The sequence below is a fragment of the Ceratotherium simum genome, chromosome 32 (assembly GCF_057802395.1).
Source record: "Ceratotherium simum simum isolate JZ-2026a chromosome 32, ASM5780239v1, whole genome shotgun sequence".
Classification (NCBI taxonomy): Eukaryota; Metazoa; Chordata; class Mammalia; order Perissodactyla; family Rhinocerotidae; genus Ceratotherium; species Ceratotherium simum.
The window spans coordinates 32,809,276-32,836,082 of NC_141931.1; the positions used below are offsets into that span (position 1 = coordinate 32,809,276).

Here is a 26,807-nt window from a genome sequence, read left to right on the forward strand (position 1 = left end):
GTCATTAATGGAAGGTAGCTTGGAGAGGTTGACGCCCTCTTTGAGTCTTAGTTTCTCCAACCGTGACACAGAATGTCAATCCTACACACTCATCTCTCCAGAAAGCCAAGGGCCTCCCCAGCTCTGTTTGCAAATGATTTCATCCACCCAGAATCTGCTAGCGGTGGCGAGCAGCGGAACAACAAGGAATTAGTACTCAATCTGATAACAAGCAAAAATAAGTGACCAAAGACACCACTCCAGCCAGCTCCTGTTGCCATCTCAGTTTTTCCTGGGTCACCATTCTCACATGCACAGCTGATGATAAACTTCAGCACCCCAGCCTCCAGTAGACATCAGAAATGCAATCTCCCCACTAGACACTGCAAGAATGCTTTGATGAAGAGAGATGGCAAACACACGTAACTGACCCTATGGGCAATAGCTGACCTCCAACGATAGGAATGTTAAATTCTTCCTCATCTCGAATAACCCACTTTGCACCATCTGCAGCCAATTTTCAGCCATCTCCCACTCACCCCACCGTCCAACCTGACGGAATCCTCATTCGTGTGATGTTGCCTTTCGAGAGGGCTCTAAGATTTCTTCTTTGTCTGCACTTCCCTTCCCAGCCAACCGGCAGCCCCTCACACCCAGCCCTGCCTAACCACAGATGCCGTCTTTTGTTTTGCATTTATGTTGCGAGAAAGACACTGCCCTGCTGACACTCTGCGAATCATCAGTGGGTAAATTCTGTTATACAGCCTCAAAGCCATCTGGACTTCCTGCTGAAAAGGTTGGACATGGTTTTAGGCAAGATTTTTATCAGATCTGAGAGGGAAAAGAAGTCTGGAATGCATTACCATCTTCCAAGGTTGATGTCAGACTTTTTTTTTCCCTTGTCAGTTGCAAAACAAAGCAGAAAAAGATGACAAACCGGAGGAGCTGAGAATGAAGATACACATCTCCAGAGGGAGCTTTGCCAAAGGTAGTGGAGTATAAACAAAAAATAAATTAGTTTTGGTTTTATCAGGGACTGGACAGACTTCCACTGGGGTAATAGTTTGTCTGGTATTTCCAAGCCTTCCCAGGAAGTGCCCTTAAAAAGCAAAGGGAAAAGCCGAGATGCTCACAACAGAGGCAAGATTTGCTTTCCAAAACCTATTAATGGTCTTTAAAATGTACACAAGAAGAAGGAGGGAGGGAGGGGAATAAAACAGACCTCATGAAAGGTAAAGCTGCTTTGAAATCTCTCTTTCTCTGTCTCTTTCTGGATGTGACACAGAGTTTTCTTAAAAGGTTCAACTTTTCAGTCAAAGAATGTTGGTATCTTAGCAACATACTTGCTACCACAAAGCTTTGGGTTTTTTCTCTCCACAAGTTATTGAAGAATGAGTTCTGTGTCAGAAGCATCCCTTAACAAGGACCCTTATTTGACAATAGGCTACAACTGGTGGCCTGCACCTCCGCCGCTCAGCCATTCATCTGGTGCCCCCGGGTTGTACATACTCCGTAAGTGGGCTCACAGCAAGCGACAGCCAGGGGCCTCAGACTGAGGACCTGAGTCACCTCCTCCTGGAAGGCACAAAATCCACGATGAAACAATGGCATTTTATCCTGTGGAACAGTTACAGGACCAGCAAGTCCTCCTCACAACAGATCTCGAGACCATCTTCGATTCCCGGTGCACTACAGTAGGAACAACACACGTCTTGATTGTACCAGAAAAAGAAACTACTGAGTGTCAAAGCACGTTATCATTTGGAAAGAAAATGTCTTCATGGAGAGGGGCCAGAGCGTGGCCTCAGATCAAAAGCTATGTGTCTAATTAGGGGTTTAAACAGGCTTCACAGTGAAGTGATGGATATTGATCCTGAAAAATAATTTATGTAGGGTTTTTCAATTTTTTCTAAACATTTTACTTCAACAAACATTTATTTTGTGTCTGCTCTGTTCCCTTGCTCTGTGGGAACTGAAAACAAATGGTCCTGGCCCTCAAGGTTCTCTTAATTTAGTAGAAATTCTCTTTAGGAGGTTGGGAATCACAGGACAGATCAGGTGTGTTAATGTAAAGCCGAGCGTGGCTGTATTCACCACGCGCAGCACAGACGACCAGGGCTCGGGGTTCGGGAGGAAGGACCATTCCTGGCGGAAGTTTCCGGAGGATGATGTGCATGGACCAGGCAGGCCTGTGAGCGGGACACGACGCTGTGTTCCAAGCAGAGCCGAGGCCGGAGGGAAGTTTGAGTGAGAACAGACCCAGGTCAGGGGACCTGGCACCTCGGCACTGGGGCTGTCTTGCTGGGATGTCACTGCCGATGGCGCGGAGGACAGGAGACAGTACAGACCGTTCTTGAGAAGCCCGGGTGGGGGTTGATGACAGGGACAGAAAGCGTGGAAGGCGAAGGAGATGTCACATTCGGCCAGGAACAACGTGGCATTTACTTCCTGTCACATGTCTGTGCTTCTGTTAAGAGGACGGTGGGGCCCTCGCCCAGGTGCCATGGTTGTCCCGCCCCAGCCTCCCACCCTCTGTGAGCTCCCTCTGTGAGCTGGGGCGTGACCCTCCCTCCCACTGGCTGTGCCTAGGTAGCAGAATGACCCTATCTCGTGGCTTCAACATGCCAGCTACTGTCCCTAAGCGAGGGTCCAGGTTGGGGGCACGCCCCCATCTTCTGAGCAGGAGCGGTGCAGGCGGGGTAACGGGAAGACGGGCCTGGAATAGGCAGGAAGAGCGTGCGGTTGAAGCTCGGCTCCTGAACAGCTCTTGGCCCCGAGGTGCCCAGCGAGGCGACGGTGGGCTGATCCCAGCAGACTAAGGCAAAGGCTGAGCGAGGACCACGTGGGATACGTGGGTTCCTTGTGCTAAGTGACTACTCAAGTGTAAGAAAGGCCGTCATGTCCACGTGCCAACAGGATGCCCTGTGGGGCCTGCACCCTACAGCTCGCACTCGCCATCATCTGGTCTTACCAGGCCGGGCAGGTGGTGGCAGGAGGCCGGAGAGCTCAGCCACCTTCCTGACGCGTGCCCTGCGGCCTCTGGGAAGCCTGGCTTTGGGGACCCTGGGGTGTGCGCCACTCTGCACATGTTCCCCAGAGCAGCCAACGAGCCCATCTGTAATGTTCAGAGAGCCTGGGAGACCCAGGCCATGGTGTGTGACAAGGGTGCTTTATTCCTCCCCAGATCCTAGGGACACTCATTATGCGCACGAGGAAGCCAGAGAACGTGCAGTGCCGGTTCTGACAGGAAACAAAACAGCCCCTCTTTCATCGCAGATACAAGGCCCTTAGTGGGAACTTTAAATCAGAGTCTGATTCAGAGTCCAGGCGTCTTTGGCCAGAGTTTTCGGTCCTGACAGCCGCTGTCTCACATGGGACAGAAAGCCACGGGGTCACCTGTGGCCATGCACCTGGCAGGTCAGTGACTCGGCCCTGAGGCTTGTCTGGAGGCAGACGAGCTGATCACCTTAAATTAATCATCACAGGAGAGGTCACTGGGGCATGAGCAGGTCGCCTCGTCAGTCCCCCACTTCTAGAGCAGCTGGGCACGTGCCTAATGCAGACAAACTGAAGTCAGTTCAACACCTGAGCCCTACGACCGGAAACGCTCCTTTCTCAGTGGCGGTGACTACAGCCCAGTCTCAGAGGAAGCTGGAGGCAGTCACTGGGAAACGTCCCCTGCGTGATCATCCTGCATTTACAGCAGAGGAGGGCTGGCAGAACCGCCTCCTGCAGAGGGCTAATGGTGCCTTCACTAGAGCAGCAGAATCTGCCCCAGCTGTGGAAACTATCCCGCCTCCCTCCTCCTGGCATGAGAGATCCACCCCAGAGCACTCCTCAGCCTTCTCCTCCCCAAACACACTCCCAGGTCCCAGGGCATCTTGGCTGCTCTCCCGACCACTTTCACCTCCAGGCGCAAATCTAATAAAAGCCTATTTACCATTCACTCCAAGCTCTTCTCTTGCTTCCACTGGAACACCCCCAAGGACCCATCTTGATTTCGTATTTGTTTTAAACAAACCTGAAACACTACCCGGTGAGATAGACTATGTCTACCACTTTATTTGTGACTCTTGTTTTTTCAAATATTTATTGAGTTCCATGACCTGGCAAGCCCCTCGCTAAGTCCAGGGATCCAGAGATGAATGCAGAGGCTTCCAGGACCTTTCACTCCAGTGGGGACATCAGATACGTAAACAAACCATCGAAATAAAGAAATTGCAGGAAAATCTTCAGGGTTTTCTACATATATAATCATGTCAACTACAAACAGATAATTTTACTTCTTCCTTTTGAATTTGGATGCCTTTTATTTCTTTTTCATGTACAATTGCTCTGGCTGGGACTTCCGGTACTATGTGTAATGGGAGCGGCAAGAGTGGACATCCTCATACGTCAATTATATCTCAATAAAACTGAAAGAAAGAAGAGTGGACATCCTCACCTTGCACTTAAAAGATCTTAGAGGAAAAGCTTTCAGTTTTTCCTTATTGATTATGATGTTAGCTGTGGGCTCATCATACATGGCCTTTATTGTGTTGAGGTAACTCCCTTCCATGCCTATTTTGTTGAGAGTTTTTATCGTGAATGGATTTTAGGTTTTGTCAAATGCTTTCCTGTGTCTATTGAGACGGTCATGCGGTTTTTAGCTTTCATTCCGTTAATGTGGTGTATCACATCGATTGATTTACATATGTTGAATCAGCCTTGCATCCCAGTAATAAATCCCACTTGGTCATTGTCACTTTTAATGTGCTGTTGCATTTGGTTTGCTAGTATTGTATTGAGGATTTTTGCATCTATGTTCAGGGATGTTGGCCTGTGGTTTTCCTTTCTTGTGGTGTCTTTGTCTGGCTTTGCTGTCAGGGTGATGCTGGCCTCACAAAATGAGTTGACAGTGTTCTCTCTTATTCCATCTTTTGGAAGAGCTTCAAAAGGATCCATATTAATTCTTCTTTGAATGTTTGGTAGAATTCACCAGTGAAGACATCTGGTCCTGAGTTTTTCTTTGTTGAGAGATTTTTTTTAACTTTTTTAAAAATTGAAATATAGTTGAAAGATTTTTTGATTACTGATTCAATCTCCTTATTTGTTATTGGTCTGTTCAGGCATTCAATTTCTTCTTAATTCAGTTTTGGTAGGTTGTATGTTTCTAGGAATTTATCCATTGTTTGAGGTTATCCAATTTGTTGGCATATAATTGCTCATGGTGGTCCCTTATGGTCCTTCTCATTTCCAAGGCATCCATTGTAATGTCTCCTCTTTCATTTCTAATTTTATTTATATGAATCTTTTCTCTTTTTTCTCAGTCTAGCTAGGGATTTGTTGATTTTGTTTATCTTTTCAAAAAACCGACTCTTACTTTTGTTGATTTTTTTTCTATTGTTTTTCTATTTGATTTATTTCTGCTCTAATTTTTATTATTTCTTTCTTTCTGCTAATCTTGGGCTTAGTTTGTTCTTCTTTTTCTAGTTCCTTGAGGGGTACAATTAGGTTATATATTTGAGATTTTTCTTCTTTTTCCGTGTTGGCATTTATTGCTATAAACCTCCCTCTTAGTACAGGTTTTGCTGCATCCCATAAGTGTGTTGGTGTGTTATGTTTTTGTTTTCATTTGTCTCGAAACATTTTTTTAATTCCCTTTTGATTTCCTCTTTGGCTCAATGGTTGTTCAAGAGTGTGTTGTTTAGTTTCCACTTATTTGTGGATTTTCCCTTTTGTCACTGTTATTGATTTCTAGTTTCATTCCGTTGTGGTTGGAAAAGATGCTGGAATGATTCTGATCTTGTTAAATTTGTTAAGACTAGTTTTGTGCCCAACATGTGATCTATCCTGGAGAATGTTCTGTGTGTGCTTGAGAAAATGTGTATTCTTCTGCTTTTGGGTGGAAAGTTCTGTATGTTTTTTAGATCCGTTTGATCTATATTGATATTCAAGTCACCGGTTTATTGATTTTCTATCTGGATGTCTTATCCATTATTAAAAATGGGCTAACAAAGTCTCTTACTACTATTGTATTGCGCCAACTTCCCCCTCCAGATCTATCAATATCTGCTTTATATATTTAGTTGCTCTGATGTTGGGTGCATATGCATTTAAATTGTTATATCTTTTTGTTGAATTGACTCCTTTATCATTATATAATGAATTTCTTTGTCTCTTGTTTCGCTTGTTAATAGTTTACTATTCTGTCCAAGTATAGCCACTCTCCTTTTTGGGAGGGTTACCATTTGTGTGAAATATCTTTTTCCGTCCTTTCACTTTCAGCCTACATATGTCCTTAAATCTAAAGTGAGTCTCTTGTAGACAGCATATCACTAGATCTTGTTTATTTATTTGTTTGTTTGTTTAATCCATTCAGCCACTCTATGCCTTTTGTTTGGGGAGTTTAATCCATTTTACATTTAAAGTAATTATTGGTAGGTGAAGACTTATATTGCCATTTTGATCACTGTTTTCTATGTGTTTTATAGTTTGTTACTTTCTTCAATATATTTGTTCCTCTCTTCCTCTCTTGCTCTCTTCTTTTGCTACTTGATGACTTTTTGTTTTTGTTTTTGGTGAGGAAGATTGGCCCTGAGCTAACATCTGTGCCAGTCTTCCTCTATTTTGTATATGGGGCGCTGCCACAGCATGGCTTGACAAGCAGTGTGCAGGTCCACACCTGGAATCCAAACCTCCTAACCCCAGGACACTGAAGTGGAGCCTGCAAACTTAATCACTACACGACTGGGCCTGCCCCCTTAATGAGTCTTTTTATAGTGATATGCTTTGATTATTTTCTCTTTATCTCTTGTATATCTATCATAGATTTTTTTTGTGGTTACTTCAAGGCTTGCATAAAATATCTTGTAGTTATGTCCATCTATTTTAAATTGATAACAATTTAACTTCAATCACATACAAAAACTCTACAGTTTTGCATCCTCCCGCCTTGTGTTCTTGTAGTCGGAGTTTGCTTCGTTTTATATGGTGTATTCATTAACAAATTTTTATCTTTAACTTTTATATTAAGGTTAAAAGTAATTTACTCACCACCATTATAGGGTTATGTTAATCTGTTTTTGTCTACATATGCACCTTCACAAGTGAGATTTAGGCTTTCATATACATTTATGTTGCTGTTTAGAGTGTTTTCGTTTTAATTTGAATTAACCCTCTTAAACATTTCTTGTAAGGTGAGTCTAGTGGTGATGAACTCCCTTAGTTTTTGTTTGTCTGAGAAAGACATTATCTCTTCTTCAGTTTTAAAGGATAGTTTTGCCAGGTATGGTCCTTGTTTTCCTCTTTCAGTACTTTGCATATATCATCCCACTCTCTTCTGGCCTGCAAGGTCCTGCTGAGAAATCTACTGGTAATCTTGTGCTGAGAAATCGACTGTTCCCTTACATATGATGAGTCACTTTTCTCTTGCTGCTTTCAAAATTCTTTGTCTTTGACTTCTACAATATAATTATAATGTGTCTCAATGTAGACGTCTTTATGGTCAACCTATTTGGATCCTTTGGCTTCTTGAATCTGTATATCTATTTCCTTCCCCAGATTTGGGAAACTTTTTGTCATTATTTCTTTAAATATGTTTTCTGCCTTTTTTCTTCTGCTGCTTCTTCTGGACTCCCATATTGCATATATTGTTCCCTTGATGGTGTACTATAAATCCCATAGGCTTCACTCTTTTGCACTCTTTTTTCCTTTTTTTTCCTCTGGATAATTTCAAACAACTTGTCATTGAGTTCACAGATTCCTTCTTCTGTTTGAGCAAGTCTGCTGTTGGAGCTCTCTATTGCATTTTTCGTTACATTCGTTGTGTTCTTCAGCTCCACAATGTCTGTTTGGTTCCATTTTAGGATTTCTATCTCTTCGTTAAACTTCTTGTTCTGTTCGTGTATTGTTTTCCTAATCTTGTTGGGTTGTCTATCTATGTTCTTTCGTAGCTCACTGAGCCTCTTCAAAACAATTATTTTGAGTTCTTTGTCAGGAAACTCATGGATCTCCATTTCTTTGGGGTTGGTTACTGGAAATTTATTGTGTTCCTTTGGTGGTGTCATTTTTCTCCGATTTTTTGTGTTCCTTGTAGCCTTGCATTGGTGTCTGTGCATTTGAGGGAACAGTCACCTCTTCCAGATATTAAGGGCTTGCTTCAGTGGGAAAAGGCCTTCACTCGTGGCGGGTGCCAGATTGACGGCTGGGTGATGTGCGCAGTGATGCCAGGTTTGGCACTGGTTCCAGGGAGTGTGACAGCACTGAGGGGGGGATGGAGGGGAGCAATGGCATTCCTGTTCGTGGAAATTCAGCTGAAAGAACAGGCATTTTCTGGGCTGTCTCTCTCCTGTTTGTTATGTACATGTAAACAGAGCTGTGATGAATCTCTCTGGTCTCAGGTATCTCTAAGAGCTTGAAGAAATGCACAGTGAGGGCCTAGCCCTGGCGTTAGTCAGTGCCTCAGATGCATTGTTTGGAATTATTTAGCAGTTTTTGTCTACTTTATTTCTCCTCTCTGGAACCTATTTTCAGGGTAAAGAAAGCAGATTAGGAGCTGAAGTCATGAGACAAAGTGGTCCAAGAGTTTATCCTTTATGGCATTTGGAAGTGAGTATGACATTGACTTCCATGATAATATTGCAAAACAGATGTTAGAATTCTTTATTATTTAGGCAATAACTAAAAACCTTTCTTGAATTTAACAAAATCTGGGAAACTAAATATTACTTCCTTTATAGAATAACTACTTTTTCCATTGGGAATCTTTTTCTCTTGATGCACTGAAATGGTTCTTCTTGCTTACGTCTTTTAAAATCCAGATGCACTCAAACAACCATGAATCAACCCCAAACAGAGGACCTCATCTGTTAGCATCCTCATATTAGCACACTAATGAGAATTTAAAGATTCTAATTAAACCCAGATGCAAAATATCTTCCTGAATACATCAGAAAGCAGCAGTTTAATGAAAACAGAAATATTACATTTTTCCAATGCGGTTTTAGTTCATTTTCTACGTTTTTATTGTATTCCAATTTGAAGTTGATTGTTAAAGCAGTCACTACTGTTAATATGTGTAAACAGACTTGTGGGTATCTAACAATTTAGGTAATTGTGAATGACTACAGACTGCTTAATCAGTAGGTAGATATATAGATATCTGTGCACAGAACCCTCAACTCTCAATTGCTCAAGATAACGAACATGGGATCTCTTATCTTGGGCTTTTCTGAAATCCTCAATTAGTAAAAAGGCCTTGGAGGGCACTTCTGACATTGTGGTCAAGAGCCAGATGTTGAACTAGAAATCAAACATCTGGATTTGAATCTTACCCCACCACCGACTGGCTGAGTCAACTTCGGCAAATCAGCTTCCCTCTCTCAGCCTTGGTTGCCTCATCCATAAAACGCTCACCCCTCTGGTGCACGGTTCTCAGGGGGCAGCCCATGTCATTGGTGTCATCCTCCTTCTCACCTGCCAGAAGAGAGGGGCCTTCACCTGCTCATAGTAACCCGACCACCTGAGCCCCGTTGACCTCCATCCACTCTCCACTGGAGATGCTCGTGAGCTGGACGATGACTGGGCTAATTCACGAAATAAATAGCAAAAAGCAGAGGATGTCATCTATTTGTCAGACACAGGGGAAAAAAGAAGGTCATCTCCTGACACTGCTAAACCTCTGTCACCAACACAGCAGGGGCCATTCATATAACTGTGCCCCTTCCCTTTACTTTATGCAGATCCTTTATTTAAAAAAATAAACATTGTCTTCATTTATCTCTAGACTGTTTCTTTAATATAACTAATCGTGTAGAATTTTAAAATGCCAGCAACTCAAGATTAAAAATGCCTTCTTGTCTGTAAAATTGGAATTTATGAATGTGACCAGCCGCCAGCCCTGTCTACTCAAGTCCATCCCCATCACATATATTGAGTGACCTTCTCGCCCACACGTCTTGTTCAGCAAATGACCCACAGCCTAGAGCCCACCCCCAGGGAGACAAGAGCAGACGGGGCCTCACTATTCTGCTCCTGGATTTGCTTGGCTGGTTTCAGCTTATTCAGAGGTGGGAGTGAGGACAGTGGTCTTCCCCCAAGGGGCTAAATTCAGTGGGGTCATATAGTAGCACTGAGTGGGGTTAGGCCCACGTAGACCAGAGAGAGAGACAGAGAGAGAGGGGGCCCAGCCAGGGAGCCTGGCGAGAGGAAGCAAGAGGCCAGGGCCTGGGGGCCAGCACCTGGGGATGACAAGACGGGCTCACATTTCACTGCATGTGTTCAGTTCACTGCTCTTGTGAGGAGAAGCTGGTCCTTCTGGTTTTCCGCCCCCAGGAGGTGCAGGTGGAGTGGTGGCCCCGGTCTGTCCCTGCTCAGCTGTCCCTGAGCCTGACCTCGGCTTTCCGTCCTCACAGCATCAGCAGGTAGACCCCCAACTTTGCTCTGTCTTTCACATCCTCTCCAATTTTTAGACAGTGTTAAAACAAATATTCACAACACTTGTCAAAGCACAGGAAGGCAGACTCCTTTCAAGGGGGACCATGGCGGTGGGCACAGGGACACCTTGCTGGAATTTGGAGTGGGGGAGAGAGATTGAGTCCAACTCTGAATACAGCACGGGAATTGGGGATTTACAGCCAGGGAGCAGGGGGGGGCCAGTGGACGGGAAGTCACTAAGAGGAAATATCAGGGGTCGAGGGGGCTTTGGCTGAACCGACCTCCTGGGAGTCGTGCTGAAGGCAGCTGGGTGGTCAGACATCACCGGGACGGTGAGGGTGAGGAGTTTGCTCAGGTGTGGGGGCCGGGGGTTCTGGATTCTTGCTAAAATGGATGATGCGGAGAGAAACACGGAAGCCCACAAGAGAGGCCTGGTTGAAAACCAGCCCAGGGAAGCCTGAGCGGAGCTTGGTCAATGAGAGAATCTTTGACACAATAGTTGTCAAGCTTTAGTGTGCACTAGGGTCATCTGAGCAGATTGCAGGAAACGCTGACGCCTGAAATTGTGGTCCAGGGGACCCGGGAAGCGGCTTTGGACCCACGGACGCTCCCAGGTGGCACTCCTGCCAGGAGGTAGCCACCTGCTTCCCCCTGGAAGTCCTCCTTCTCCAATCACCAGGGGTCATTTGCTCCCTAATCACCTACAATCCAGACAGACATGAAATTCAAACTTGTGTAAGAGGCAGAATTTCAGATTTCCCGCCTCTCATCTCCATGAGGGCAATTGCATGCATTAGGCTCACCGTTCGTTTTGTCTGAGAATATGAGTCGTACCTGAAGACCTCACCGTCCTCTCTACCCCACAGCGTCCCTCATGGGGCAGGACAGTGGTTTAGCACTAGTCCTGAGGTCTGACCAGACTTGTGTGAATCCTGGACCCAGGGCTCACTCCCTGCTCCCCTGGCGAGGAAGTGTACTTCCCTCTGCGTCGGCCTGCTGTCTGTACTCAGGCAGTGATGGTAACATTCTCCAGGAATGATAACGTAGACTGAGGGACGGACGCACTGGGCATTTGGCACCTGATGTGCACGAGCCCTTGAGAAATGTCGGCTGCCATCCATCACACAATGCTTTGTATTTCCCCTTTCGTATTATGGGCTTTTTTATATAGAAGACCTTGTCTATCCGTCTCTGTATTTCATTAGTGTCTTGCTCAATAAACTTTGATTGATTCTTTTCCCCAGGGGACAGGTAGAGATGAAAGAAAAGTGGAAATGCTTGAGAAACAGTGTCTAGTCTGGCTTCTCCGTGGGCCATGCTGGACACAGCCGAGCTGTCCACGGCAACGGCTCTGACAAACACCTTTCCGGTTCCCTTCCACCTTACCTTGGGGGACTTCAGAGGCCACGTGCGCTCTGCAAAGCCCCCAAAGGCAAACACACGCTCAGATTGGGGCGCACTGTGTGTGTGTTGACACCACGATTTCCAAGATGAGTAAGACGGAGTTCTCGTCCTCCGGGGTCCAGGCTAGTGAGGGTGATGTTCACGTCAAAGTCACAAAATCACGTGGCCCGAGGATGAACTCAGAGAGGAAGGAACCTGAAGTCAGAAACCGAGTGTAGACAAGCCATGTAGCCAACGTAACCACAAATGACATTATTTAAAGTTCGAATGCACTGTGGCCAATGATGTTGTCTTCCAAATTAAAAAATAAGGACACATTTAAAGCTGATAAAACATCAGGCAAACAGTTTAACTGGTGGGCAGTTCTTCACCCAAAAGTGACTGATGTTTTCACTAAAAATGACTATGAAGCAGTGGACAGGTATGTGATTTCTCCTTGGGATTGGCTTTGGACCCAAAGACGGCCAGCTCTGTCCCCAGAGTGTAGATTAAAAGTCAAATACGCAGCTTTCTGAGTTCCTTACTAGTCGACTCCTTGTTCAGATTTGTTAAAGGGACTGCACTGTGAGAGCAGCCATGGGGTGACGGACAGCGGAGTCAGTTAGCCAGGCTGGGGTGGAGGGAGGACACAGGGAAACCACTCAGCGTAAGAGAGTATTTCAGAAACGGCTGCCGTGACCTATGCCCTCAACGCTGTGGGCACCTGCCTAACGGCACCAGCACGTATCCTCTCAACAGCTTACTCCTGAGAAGACTTTAATGTCACTAATGGTGCAAATAAGTGGGAAGTATTTCTACATTGTTTCTAAGAAACTTTGCACAGTTTGGACAATGATAATGACAACGACAGTTAATACCTGAGTACTGGCTGCAGAGTATTCAGTACCAGGCACCGTATGGCGCACTTTATCTCCAGTATCTCGTCTCACTCCGTCACAACCCTATGATGTAGGCACTATCCCTCCTTAAGAGACGAGGAAATGGAGGCCTAGATGCTGTTCACAGAATGACATCGCTGTTCAGTAGCAGCTCCAGGATCGGAGTTGATCCTGAGCAGGACTTTAGAGCGATAAGCCCGTAAGGTCTGGTAACACCTTCACTCTTGTTAGTCACTCCTGCTGTATGACAAACCACGCCTAACCCCAGTGGCTTCAAACAACACCATCCTTCACTTGGCTCAGGCACCTGCCTTTTGGGGGCGCTCAGCGGGATGGCGCCCTCTGCTCCACACGGCACTGGGTGAGCAGCTCTGCTGGGCCTGAGGACCCCTCCCCAGAGGGCTAGCCCCAGGGCCGCAGGTTGGCGCTGGCTGGGGTCTGGGAGCTCAGCCTGGCCTGTGGCCAGGGCCTCGGCTCCTCTGCGTGGGATTCCTCCTGGCTGGGTTCCAAGAGGGAGCGTCCCAGACCCAGACGTGTGGCATTTCGGACTGCTCATAAGCCACATGCCACCATCCCCTCCTCTCTCTCAGTTGGGACAGTCTCCAAGGAGGGGACACAGAGTCAACTACCGGATGGGAGACATATGGAGGTCACTGGTGAGATGAGCCCGCGGGATGGGCGACATTGGTGCAGCCGTCTTTGGAAAATACGGTCTGCCGAAATACAGTACCTCCTGCCTTGAGATCCGTGGTACATCCGGCTCAATCACCCAGGCTCGGAACTCTGCCGCAGAAAGACCTTTGAGAAGCCTCATGCTGTCGGTCTCATGCTGGTACCTGTCATTCATGGTGCCCTCAAAGCTTCCCCAAACGCAAGTCTGATTGTGCTGTTCCCTGGCTGCAGGGATGTCACTAACCTTGCCCCCGACCGCCTGCAGACTGAAGTGAGTGCCACCGGAAGCAAGGTCCTTTCCAGCTCCATCCCAACCTTGCGTTACACGTGGACCCTGGTCTCCGTGAACACAGCTGCTTCTGGAACACTGCGTGCTCTCCCCCCTTTAAAGAAAGTGCATGCTCCAGAAATGTTTACGGTGATGTTGTAGGTATAGGTCTCCATGCCAAGAATCAGAATCATGGACTTTAGGGGTGATTATTATGATGCCTCTTCTACAGATGAGAAAGCCAACGCTCAGAGATGCTAACTACCTGTTGGCAGTTGCACGATTGGGAGAAGATGGTGGCAGAACTCAAGCCTGGTTCTTCTGATTCCAAGTTTAGGGGTTTTCCATATGCCATGGCTACAATAAAGGGTTTGCATCTTTCACACCTTCCTCCAAATTTGTTATTGACCTCTAGGTAATTTGAGAGAGAGAATAATTGAATAGTCAGATCATTTGAATGATTTAATTGGACACTGGTTTTCACCAGTCTCTGACTTTGAAACTAACAAGACATTATTGCCATTGTCAGTAAACAGGAATCATTACCAAGGCCTACAGGAGACCTTTTCATGGAAATACGAAGGCATATTGAGATGGAAGTAGGGGAAGATCATCTCCCATTTACTGGGATTACTCTGAGGCCTTGGCTTGCTGTCTTGTGGCTGGATGACACTCCTAGCAGCACTTCTGCTGCATTCCCAGTTCTAGAAGGGGTGGACTGCTCAAGAGGAGGCACAAGTCGGCCTTGCTTTATGGAGGATGTGCTCCAGCAAGTGTGGGCATGTGACCCCTCACTCTCTTTGCAGGTGCCCTCCCAAGGCCCTGTGGCCACTCCCATCTCCTAGGGTAGATATACCACCATATATACCACCATGCATACCACCATGTATACAACCATGTATACCACCATGCATACCACAATATATACCACCATGTATACCACCATATATACCACCATGTATACCACCATGTATACCACCATGAATACCACCATATATACCACCATGCATACCACCATATATACCACCATGCATACCACCATATATACCATAATATATACCACCATGCATACCACCATATATACCATAATATATACCACCATGCATACCACCATGCCACCATGTATACCACCGTGTATACCACCAGATATACCACCATGCATACCACCAGATATACCGCCGTGAATACCACCATATATACCATAATATATACCACCATGAATACCACCATGAATACCACCATGCCACCATGTATACCGCAATGTATACCACCATACATACCACCATGCATACCACCATATATATCACCATGTATACCACCATGCATACCACTATATATATCACATATATATCATCATGTATACTACCATGTATATCACCATATATATCATCATATACACCACCATGCATACTACCATATATACCACCTGTATACCACCATATATACCACCATACATACCACCATGTATACCACCATGTATACCACCATATATACCACCATACATACCACCATGCATACCACCATGTATACCACCATGCATACCACCATATATACAACCATGCATACCACCATATATACCGCCATGTATACCATCATGTATACCACCATATATACTACCATGGGTACCATCGTGTATACCACCATGCATACCATCATGTATTGCAAAACTAAGTTGGAAGGAGAAAGAACAGCGGAGAATGTATTGATATCAGTCCCAGATTCCATCTTGCCCACCCATATGCAAATCCAACCTTTTTGATATTTCGGCATTACAAACCCGAGGACGGGTTTTCAACAGGAAAATATTTACTGAAGGCTTTCTCCCTCATAATCTATCGATTTAATATCCTTACCACTTTGGCTGAATGTCAATTTTACCCTGAGGACTGCTATTGCAAATTTGAAAACATTTTATTTACTTACGGCATTCAAAATATTAGTGTTGGAAATGAGTAAAGTTTGAGTCTTTCAGTGTTCCTATGTAAAGTTTGTTTTTTCTATTTGAATAATGCTGGTTATTTACCCTGGTAATTGGGGCCAACAGGCAGAATGCAGCCACAGCAAGCAGAGCTACAGTGGCATTCCGTTTTTGGTTTTCCATTAAGTGCAGTAATACACAGCTCATTAAATACGGGGCCAGCTTCCCCACTTAACCTTTGGAACCAGAAGCACCTGATTATCACTATCATTTAACCAGAAGCCAAATCATCTCTCCTCTGATCACTTCTGTTCCACTGTCCAGCCTGTGCCAATTTGTGTATTAACAGCATCATCACTGCGGATCTCAGACGGAGGCTCCCCGGGGCTCCGTGCAGACTGAGGGCATCACTTCAGATTCTGTGGGACCCCCACCCCCAATCCCGACCGCCCACATCTGTCCCTGCCCTAAGAGAAGCTGGGGTTGCTTTGTGAGTCTCCCGGGAGGAGCAGCCTTTCCTGGATCACTTTCCCCACCGTGGAAATGCTCCAGGGAGGCCAGGGCTGACCTGTGAAAGACACAGTGACCCCGTCCTGCCACTAAGGGACCCTTTAGAGGCACTTCTTAAATTGCCAAATCACCAACAATAATGAGTACAGCTGGATGTCTCTCTTTTTCATATTTAACAGAATTTATGTTGCAAATGACTCTTCGGCTCATTATTCACGGCTTTGCAGTGGTCCTGAGAGCCTCTCTGTGTGAGGTTTTATACTGCAGAGCTGGCATCTCACTTGTCCCCGGGGCCAGCCTCTCCTAGCCCCAACCCAGACCCCACGGAGACCCTCACCTGTCCACTGCAAGAGGTGGGGGTGTCCGGATGGCCAGACCACCCCACCCTGAGGTGTCTGGAGGAGGTCTCACCCCAGGACTCTCATTGTGTATGCACCCAAGGACTGGATCAGACAGATCACGGGGTCTCTGTGGGACCCCCTTCCTCTCCCGGCAGCACCTCCTCCCTTGATCGTCATAAGACCTCTGGGCCCCTATAGGGCTGAGCCTGGCACCTTCTCTCTCCTCCCACTCCCCCATCGCAGCCGGCTCCTATCCGTGCCAGTGAACAATCTCTCGGTGAGGGGAGGGACTTTTATTTGGGGTGGGATGAAGCAAGAGGGATAACACGCTGTGGAGTAAGTCCTGACAGCCAGGGGTTGAGTGGTGGGGTGGGAGGGCAGCACCGCCTGTTCCAGAGCCCCCAAATCTCTCCACGCACCTGGCCCCTCTGCAAAGCTGACCACCCTCTCGCCTTCTCACCCAGCATGCTCCCAAATGGGGCCCCAGGGTGTCCCCCAGTTCCGCCAGACCCTGCCCTTGTGCAGAGGGGTGCCACCCTGCCCTGGAGAGCCCCAGGTAGGGGCCTGAGTCTATCTTGACCCCGCCCCCACTCAGGACCCCTCTCAGCCGTGGGAATGAACAGTCCACAAGGGGGCCTGAGGTCCGGGTGCCTGCTCCCCGCTCTCCACAGTGTCATAAATGAGGGAGGGACCGCACGGTGCGCAACCTGAGCAAACCCTGCTGCCTAGTTCTCACCCCGCAGGATTTAGCGTGTGGTCGGATGTCAGCTGTTATCTGGGGTTAGAGGAACCAACCCTCAGACGGGCAGCAGATGCTACAGTGGAGACTGCGCACCACGGCCCATCACTCCACGTGCCCCACTACCCGCTTGCTTTACGGTGTGGCCGAGTTCCCACATCTCTCTGAGCCTCAGTCTCTGCATCTGTGAAATGGGACCAGTAACCCCTGATGGACAGCTGGTGGTGGGGTCCCGGGAGGCAGCACAAGCCCAGCGTAGCTCTCAGCAGAGTTTGGCAACAGCGCCGTGTGCTGGTGGTGGATACAGTGGTAGAAGCAGGTGCTATGAGACAACAACGTAACCCACCGGCCACCCCAGCCTGGGACTCTGGCCTCATAACTCGGCTTCCGTCTCGGGACAGACCCCACAGTGACGTGGAGCTGACCTCAGTGCCAGCCTGGGTCAGACGCCCGGAAAGTCTTCCCCCTGAGCCTCCTGAGTGGCACCGGAGCTCCCTGCGTCATGGCCCTCTGCCTGCGTCCTGAGTCCCTACTGCCGAATAGTGCAGAATGAATGGGGGAGCTTCTCTGCCTGGATCAAGGGCCCCTGCTTGTCTGGGCAGCCTTTCCATTTAGTTCCTCATGACCACTCCACACAAATCCTTTACCCTGGCCGTGTGAACTATTCATTGCCCAACCCGAAACAGATCATTCCTCTGAATTTCTTCAGCTAGGACTTCCTAAGACTTTCCTGCTCTTCTAACCCCTGAAAATTCAGATTATGTGATGCCTTCAGGCCCAGAGGAACCCCGTCTCCTTCAGGGAGCCCTCCCTGACTGCCCCACCCCTAGCCACTGCCCAGATGTGACCTCTCCCTCCTGTAAATATCTACACAACTCCACCAATGAGCCACATGGAGGACACGCAACGTAGACCATCTACACTGCGGCTGCTTCACGTGATGGTTCCCACTCCACCACTGGCCACATAGAGGACATGCATCACAGGCTGTCTACCCTGTCATTAATTCACATGGACATTGAGAAAAATAGAGCTATGATAACCCTTCACTGTGAAACAGTTTGAGAGGATTAACTGCAATAACACACGGGAAGCATTTAGAAAGTGTTTGACCAGTGGTGACCTTGCAACACCAGTAGCTACAATTTCCATCACCAATAGTCATAAAAACAGTGACCCCTTGTCCACAAGGTGGGGCTATAGTATATTAGATATATGACATATAGGAGAAAGAAAAACCACTTTTTCAGGGTGCACCCAAAAATGACACAGCTTCTAAGCGCTATTGGGATCCGTGGGAAACACGTGACCACCACGGAAGCCTCTTCAGGGGCTGGAATTGGAACTCTATAGAGAAAGAACTAGGAGATCTACTTGTCTGCCCTCTGTGACGCTCAGTGGACAGAGACAGGAGACAGGGGTTTAAGCATCACAATAGCTACTGCCAAGCCCAGACACAGGCCCAAGTGAAAGGCTGTTAGGTAAAGCTGTCAGTTGCTCATGACACACTATGGGACGTTCACGTGCTCACGGTAGGGGAAATGCCTTACAGTAATTCAGAAAGCGATAATACAATACAGCTCGGCCCATGTGCTCAAAACGTGCTCTTTACGTGGAGTAGTTTGGAGTTAACCATGGATGCACTTATGCACCCTAGGATATGGGAGGAACTCCTTTCAGCCTATGGACACACCCTGGGATTTGAACTTAAAAAAATAACCAGCAACTCGAGCTTGTTTTTGAGCACTTTATCTGCGTCTACTATAAACCGAGTGCCACGTGGGGAAAACAATCAAATTATCTCAGGGCTGATTAGTTGGCTTTACAGTAACAAAGTTGACTGTATATATTAAATCCCAAGTGATTAAAACATAAAAAATCCCCAATGTTAAATCAGACGGTAAGTATACGTCTCCTGACGTGGATTCTGTTTCCGTCTGGTTTCTAACACCCCACGTAATCAGCGACAACGGCATTTACATACACAAATCCAACTATGGAAACTATGTACAGCTGCAATCATGTATGTGCTTGAATTAAAGACCAATCGCCTAAAATACAGTGGCGCCGTGGTGCAGGGCCTCGGGAGGGCCTGAGGGGCAGGCTTTGTCAAGGAACCAGCAGGACGCAGAGCAGACAAGCTGGGGCGGGGTTTCTCTGGGCCTTTCCAAAGCCAAAAACCTTTAATTTCCCAAAGACTCCTGAAAGTCTGGAAGAAGACAACTTGAGACCATGTAACAGATGCTCTTTTTTCTGTTGGAGATGATTATTCATAATTTCTCTTCCTTCGAGTTTAAAACGAGAAAAACTAAGGGTGATAGTTCAATGTGTAAACATTCCATAAAATTCTCCCTCACAAAACCACAAGCAAGACTTTTCAAAGCAGTCTTAGGAAGCAATGCTCGTTAAACATCAAAGAGATAAATTTTAACCGGCTAACTAAATATCTCTCCACGGTTGTATTAGATAGTCCACCACTCAAGGTAAGAAAAGTCAAAGAAATTGTTTGCTTTTTTTTTTTTTCTGAGGAATACTGGCCCTGGGCTAACATCTGTGCCCATCTTCCTCTACCTTGTACGTGGGACACCGCCACGGCATGGCATGACAGACAGTATGGAGGTCCATGCCCAGGATCCGAACCTGAGAACCCCAGGCTGCCAAGGCGGAGCGCACAAACTTAACCACCATGCCACTGCTTGTTTCTTTTTACATTCAACTTCACAAAATGTTAATTGAGAAATGTGCTTAACATAAATGTCAAGGACCACTAAAAAAAAGAATAAAGAAAAAAGAATTATAGGGGAAAGCTGTTAAAGGTCCTGATGGAACACGCCTGACCCGAGGTGAGGGGAGCAGTAGCCCCGCAGCTAGCACCCACCGTGCCAGGCCCGGCCGAGGGCAGGAGCCTGGAGAGAGCAGGCTGTGGGCTGTGGGCTGACACCCCCTGCACCACTCAGAGCCTCCTCTCAGCCCGGTGAGCAACCTGCCCTTCCCACCAGCCCTCGCTCAGTTTGGCTTTCACTGAGCATAGCCTTGCAGGGGTCTAGACAGACTCTCAGAAACAGTCCAGGAGTGGAGACCCCCGTCCTTCCAGCTGTGTGCCATCAGCTGGCATGAAAGCAGGTAGGCGTGCGGGGCTCCACCTGTGCTTCTCTTGCACACTTCAACCCACAAACCACCAAGAAAGATCAGACGTTCCTGAAGTGAAGCCTCAGTCATGGCTGCTTATACATGAAGAATGTTCTTAACCGGCAAGCGGAACCGTGCAGAGGAGCTGACCCATGATGTCGGGGGCCCCTACCACACACCCTCACACAGACAACTGCCCCAACCTGAAGAGCCCCTAAACGGGCACACAGGGGATCAGCTGGCCATCTGGACCTACCACGCCTGTCGGATCATCTGTGGGATATGGCGCAGAGTCATTTGCTCTTTGTAATAAAATACAAGGCTTTGTGCACTATTTGCTTTTCCTTAATTTGATCAGGTTTTATTTGTCTTTTTATAATAGATTCCTCTCCTTCTCTATTACTCAGAGTAAATAATGCTGTTGCTGTAACCTACAACATCAAAACCAGTGGCTTAATACAAATAAAACCACACGATGTCAGTGGGTGGGTAACTTGGGGCCCTGGCCCCCTCCATGGAGTGGCTCCACCCTCGAGGTCTCCCATGGGATCTCTGCATCCAGTGGGGAATGAGGAGAGACAGAGAAAGGGGTGCACTGTAACCTCCAACAGGCAGGCTAACTCGGGACACCATCACCAGAGAGGAAGCTTGCTCGTGTGACCTGGTGCTTCCTGTGTGTTATGAGCTGAACGTGTGTCCTTCCCAATTCATGTGTTGAAGCCCCAACCCTCACGGTAGCTGTACTAGGAGATGGGGCCTGTAAGAGGGATTACGTTAAACCAGGTCATGAGGGCGGGGCCTGATCCAATGGGATTAGTGTCCTTGTATGAGGAGTCTCCAGAGAGCTGTTCTCTTTGCACACACTGAGAGAGGCCAGTGGGGCCCACAGCAAGAGGGCACCGTCTACGTGGCCAGACGAGAGGCCTCAGGAGAACCAGCCCTGCCAGCACCCTCAACTTGGACTTCCAGCCTCCAGAGCTGTGGGAATAACTGTCTGCTGTTAAGCCCCCATCAGTGGTCTTGTGTTTCAGCCCCAGGGGACCAAGACAGTGTGTTAGAGTCAGGAAAGATTCTGAGAACAATTGGTGAATTAAAAATAACCTACATTTTCCTGAGATTTTTACCCTTCACCAGCCATTTGTGTGTCTTTGAGGCCGTCCTTGAGAATGTCATTTATTCATACACTCCGTTCAGATGAGCACCACCACTGTCACCTCTAGGAGCCCACAGACTTCCAGGGCAAGACCCAGGAAACACAGAGCAAATGCAAACCATGCTCCCTGCCACACATGTGCCATGACGTTGGGAGTCATGCCACTACAAACGTGACACCGTTAGGTACGCATTACCAGACAGAATATAATCAGTGCCCAAATGGATGTCGCATGGGCGTCCAGGGACCAGCTGAACACCGAGGCTGCAGGAACGAGAGGACCTCCAAGTGGTGGAAGAAGGGACTTGAGCGGAGGGTGGAGTTTTAAGAGACTGAAAGTGAAGTAGAGCATGATGGATTAAGAAGCAGATTGTGTGCTCAGGCCCTGGGTCAGGGGTGTGCTGCGATGGGCGAATGTCCCACCCCGAGGGGCATGGTGACCGTCCACCTTGACCCGGCTAGAGGGGCTGCCCCTGTGCTGTCCCTCCCTCCACGGGCCCTGGGCTCAGCTGTGTGTGGCCCTCCAGCAGTGGCTGGTCACAGGCTTCCTGGTGGGGTGGAGCAGTTTCACAGGCTGCTTCGTGGGGTCGGGGGCTGCCTCTGCTGAGCAAGGCCCCTGTCAGCCTCTGAGAGGACTGAGCAGCACAATCCACCGGGGCCCACGGCCCATGCACGCCCTGCCATGTGGAGTGAGCGAGGCAGCCTTCCTGCATGGAGACTCTGAAATCCAGCCGCACCGTGATTCATTCTGCTTCAGCATTTCCTCATATGGCTCATCAGGGGCGCTGAGGCTCAGGGCTAATTAGTTCATAACGGGCGCAAAGCATCCCGGGATCCAGGCCCGGGGGGCCAGGGGGCAGCCGGCCGGGCAATCTGCCTCCTCAGTGTGACAGCGCGCTCAGCTACGCTTCGTTATAGTTGGGGCCATCCCGTCTGAACCCACAGAGAGAACACCGCTTCTCCTCAAAGCCATCTGGTGCTGGTCCAGCCAGCAGGGTCTGAGTCACGGCCGCTGGGCTACAGCCCAGCCATGTGACTTCGGAGAAGGACAGTATAGCAGCTTCACTGTGGACTAAGTGGGATACGGTGTGCACGGCCCTGGCACACAGTCTGTTTTGTGTCTCTGAGTGAAGTAGTGGGTCTCCAGGTTTCCACATGAAATGGATTTTTTGTGTATTTCACATCATTATTCAGCAGTTTACCACCTCCCGTGCTGAGGCCACATCAGGCAGACGCCAGGCAATGCCTCCTAGGTTGACAGTCTCATCACTGCTCGGACATTCGAAAACTCCTTTTTAAAAAGAAAGAAAAAGGACAATGGAAGGTATACTTAGAACAGCTCTTTTGTGCCCATGGAGCGTAGGAATGAGATGCTCAGCACCTTGACATGTTCCTGGAGAAGCAAAGGACACAAGTTCTGCCCTTGAAATCTTGGGGAAGGGAGAGGAACACATGTGAACCCACTAGAAACCAACTCCAGGGAGGGCAGTGACTGGAGATAACCCATGTGGAGCCGCCCGCCCGCCTGCCTGGGGGACCCACAGCCACCAGACAGGGAGGCGGCCTCGTCCTTCCCATCCCGGTGCTTCCACCAGCAGAACAACTGCGTCCTGACCATCCACTCGACTGCCGGGCCACGGAGCTGGCCAGAGGGAGGAAAGCAAACTCACCCTCTGACCTGAGAAACAGGCCTTTGCAGAAGGAAAAGCTGTAAGTCCACTCTTCCCTCAAGGTCCATCTCAGAGGCCAGCTCCCACGAGCCTGCATGGATCCCTCTGCCTGGCTAGAGCCCTTGGCCCTTCTGCGCCCGGCTGAGAGCCCTCTTCCCACAGGGGGTGGTACCAGGGCTGCAACTCATTGCTGGTCCTTTGAGAACAGTGCTCCGAGGTGCTCGCTCCAAACACGAGTACTCACTGAGGCCTCACAGGCTCTCAGACCCTGGGAACCCCGTGACACTTCAGCCTCACTCCCAGCTGTGTCCCTGTGGTCAGAGGCCACACGGTCCCTACTCTGAGCTCCCCCACCCGGTTGCCGCCCAACCTGAAGGAGTAACTTAATTATCTGTCAGGGACCCCACCTTTACCACAGGAAGGATAATGCCTACCCTTCATGGTGGGCCGGCCAAGGGCCCCGTCAATGCCCCAGCCTGGTGTCCACACCTGGTTCACATTCCACACATGGCAGGGGTGACGACCACTGACTGATGAACCAGTTAACCTTCCCACTCGAATTAAGAAGTCGGGGTCTCCAAAGACATACAGAAATTAACCAAATTCATGCATCTGAGAGAAACAGACACCCTTTGTGTTATGGCATGAAGGCTTAAGAGTAAATGACAAGCTACAGTGGCCCCAAAAAGACACATCCACGTCCTGACCCCAGAACCCGTGACTGGGTCCTTGCAGATGAAATGAAGTTAAGGATCTTGAAGTGAGGCGACCATCCCGGATCAGGGTGGCCCTAAGCCCAATGGCTGGTGTCCTTATAAGAGACGGAAGAGGAGAGACACAGAGGAGAAGCCACGTGAAGTTGAAAGCAGCGATGGGAGTGATGCGGCAGCAAGCCAAGGGTGGCGTAGAGCCCTAGAAGTGGGAAGAGGCAGGGGGCTCCTCCCCAGAGCCCCAGAGGGAGCCCGGCGCTCCCACACCTTGATCTTGGACTTCTGGCCTCCAGACTGTGAGAGAACCAAATGCTGTTGTTCTAAGCCACCCCATATGTGGTCATTTGTTCCAGCAGCCCCAGGACACTCATACACAGGGTGCCCGGGGACATGTCCTCGTCCACTCTGGACCTCAGTTTCCAGGTCACAAAAGGACAGGACAGCCCTCAGAACTCACCCTAAAACCCCGTGACCATGGCTCCCACCTGAGGTGACGCACCTTGACAAGCAGCCCAGGGTCCTTCAGGGCCAAACCACAGCCACCCCCCAGGACACATCCCACACCTGGCAGTCCCAGGACAACTGGCCCACCCTCTCCATCCAGCCCCTCCTGATTGGTGTGGATCCGTCACTGATGGGATTTCTGCAGCAGCCTCGGCAGCACAGGGAAGGTCCGAACCCCACAGGCGGAGAAAGTGGCTCCCTGATCTCCGTCTGGCAAGACATGGAAAAACTTCCTGCGGTTTTCATGGCAGGTTTCTAGTCTCCAGGAGGCATGCCTGTTTTCACATGACCCTGTTTTATTGCCTGTAAATGGGGTTTTAAAAACTGTCTATTTATCTTTTGTGTCTTTATTTATCTGAGACCCGTTCTTTCCTCTCTGTACACAACATCCAGACACACCTGGTGGGAAAGTGAAATCCACCCCGTCACAAAAGCAGACCATTTGCCCACCTTACGGGTGGGGGATATTCGATTTGGCTACGCAGAGTCAGTCAACGCCTGCAGCGCCCCAGGAAACCATCATAATGGTGATGATCATAACAGGAATGATGAAGAAAGGGGACAGGCTGGTTTCTGAGCACTCACTAAGTGCGAGGCACCAGCAGAGCATTAAGACGCATTAATGCATTTGATCCTCACAAGAGCACCGTCAGATGGAAATTAGGAGGATTTCCTTACACGGCTGACTCACACCGGGTTTCTCTAAATCTGAGGCCTATGAAGGTGGCTGTCACCGCCTGCTGCCTCCTGCAGAGCAGGAGCAGTGACGTGTCAGCCATGGATCAGGCAGGACAGAGGACGGTGATGAGAAAACCACATCCTCCGGGGACACTGGCCTTGTTATTACACACGTGCTGCTTTAACAGAGATACTGGCCCCTTACCAAAACTCAACACCCAAGACTATATTAACCTGGTGTTTGTGTGTGTGTGTGTATGTGTGTGTGTGTGCATGCATGCAAGTGTGCACTGTATACGTGTGTGTACATTGTACTTGTGTGTGCCTGTGTGTATATACGTGTGTTGTGGGTGTGTGTGCATTACATGTGTGTATGTGTGTACGTGTGTGGAGGTGTGCATATCTCTCTCCGTGTATGTGCACGTGTGTGTATGTCTGTGCATGTGTCTCTGTGTATGTGCGTATGTGTTTCTGCATGTGTGTTCATGTATCTCTGTGCACGTGTATGTGTGTGTGCATCTCCGCACATGTGTACCTGTCTCTATGTGCATGTGTGGGTATGCATTGTGCTTGTGTGTGCATATGTATATGTGTGTACACATGTATTGCATGTGTCTGTGTCTATTGTGTGATACTGGTGTGCATGGCTGTGTGCGTCTCTGTGTGCATATGTGTGTGTGTATCTGTGTGTGCATGTGTGTATGTACATGTGCACATGTGCAGAAACATGAAGGAAGGCGGCTGTGAAGGGAGCCGTGGAGAGCAGTTTAGCCAGGAGAGTACCTGAGCCGTGTGGGATGTTTAGAGATGGGCTCTGTAACAGTGAGAAGAATGTGGGAACCGATTGTCTGATGAGTGCAAACCCTGCCTCCTCACTGCCCGCCCCCGGCTCCGCCCCACTCCTTCAGGATTTTATCAGACAAGTTCTCCCTGAAGGAAACTCTGAGCCTGCTCCTCCTGCTCCTCCGAGAGGCAGGGAGAGAGGAAGTAGACGGTGTCCCCTGGACAGTCTCTGCTCAAGCACAGACACGCCTCTGCCCAGGGGCCAAGCTGGGGTTAATTCCTCATTTTCAGGCCCACAGTTGACTCAGTGTAATATCTGACTCTTTCCCGAGGCCTTGGGACAGTGCATGCAGAGGCGGGGGCGCTGGGTGACAGGGTGACCTCCGGATGCCATGAGCACGTGGGGACGTGGCTTTGGAAGGAGGGAAGGGAAGACATGCGCAGTGACGCTCAGCCGTCAAAGGGGCCCGGTGCTTGTGTCTTGCAGGAATTCGCCGACTCTGTGTCCCAGCTGGTCATGCAGAAGTTCCGAGAGCTGACGGGGGGCCTGACGTCCGCGCACGCCCGCCACAAAGCACTGGCCGGGATCGTCATGACCAAAGGTAACCGCCTCTTGTTTCTCCTGTGGGAACCCCATCCGCAAGGAGAGGAAATTTAGTGTTTGCCTGATCTTGGGAACCGAAGGCTTCCCTCTCCCGTACTAAGACATGAAAAGGAAAACAGACACAGAACAGAGATCAGAGACAGCACTAGGCCACCAGCAACCGTGCTGAGTGGTGTGATTACACCTCCTGAAGGCCAGCTCCGCACGAGCTTCTCTCAGTTTCCATGAAGAAAGGTGACACAGAATCTGGCTGGTCTCTTTCTGATTAGGCATTGTCCCCACACCTCGCTCTCAAGATGAAGGTGTGATGTTGGTATTTGTAAGAGCTGGAATCCAAGGTTAGGCCAGGCCGCCCCATGAGTGCTTCTGGCTAGTGGGTGAGTCTCTCCCTCCTCCCCAATCCCCACACGCGTTTCCTCTGCCCAGGAGGGCAACCCATTCCAGAGAATCT

At 48.7% G+C, this 26,807-nt stretch overlaps 1 protein-coding gene across 1 annotated transcript in view; it reads left to right on the forward strand.

Annotated features, from left to right (window-relative positions):
- Window positions 1-26,807, forward strand: part of ADARB2 (adenosine deaminase RNA specific B2 (inactive)) — a 452,750-nt gene that overhangs the window by 357,619 nt on the left and 68,324 nt on the right. The window contains exon 4 of the mRNA XM_087420916.1: window positions 26,240-26,354. Coding sequence (XP_087277042.1) covers window positions 26,240-26,354 — 115 coding nt within the window. The remainder of the gene's footprint in view (window positions 1-26,239; window positions 26,355-26,807) is intronic.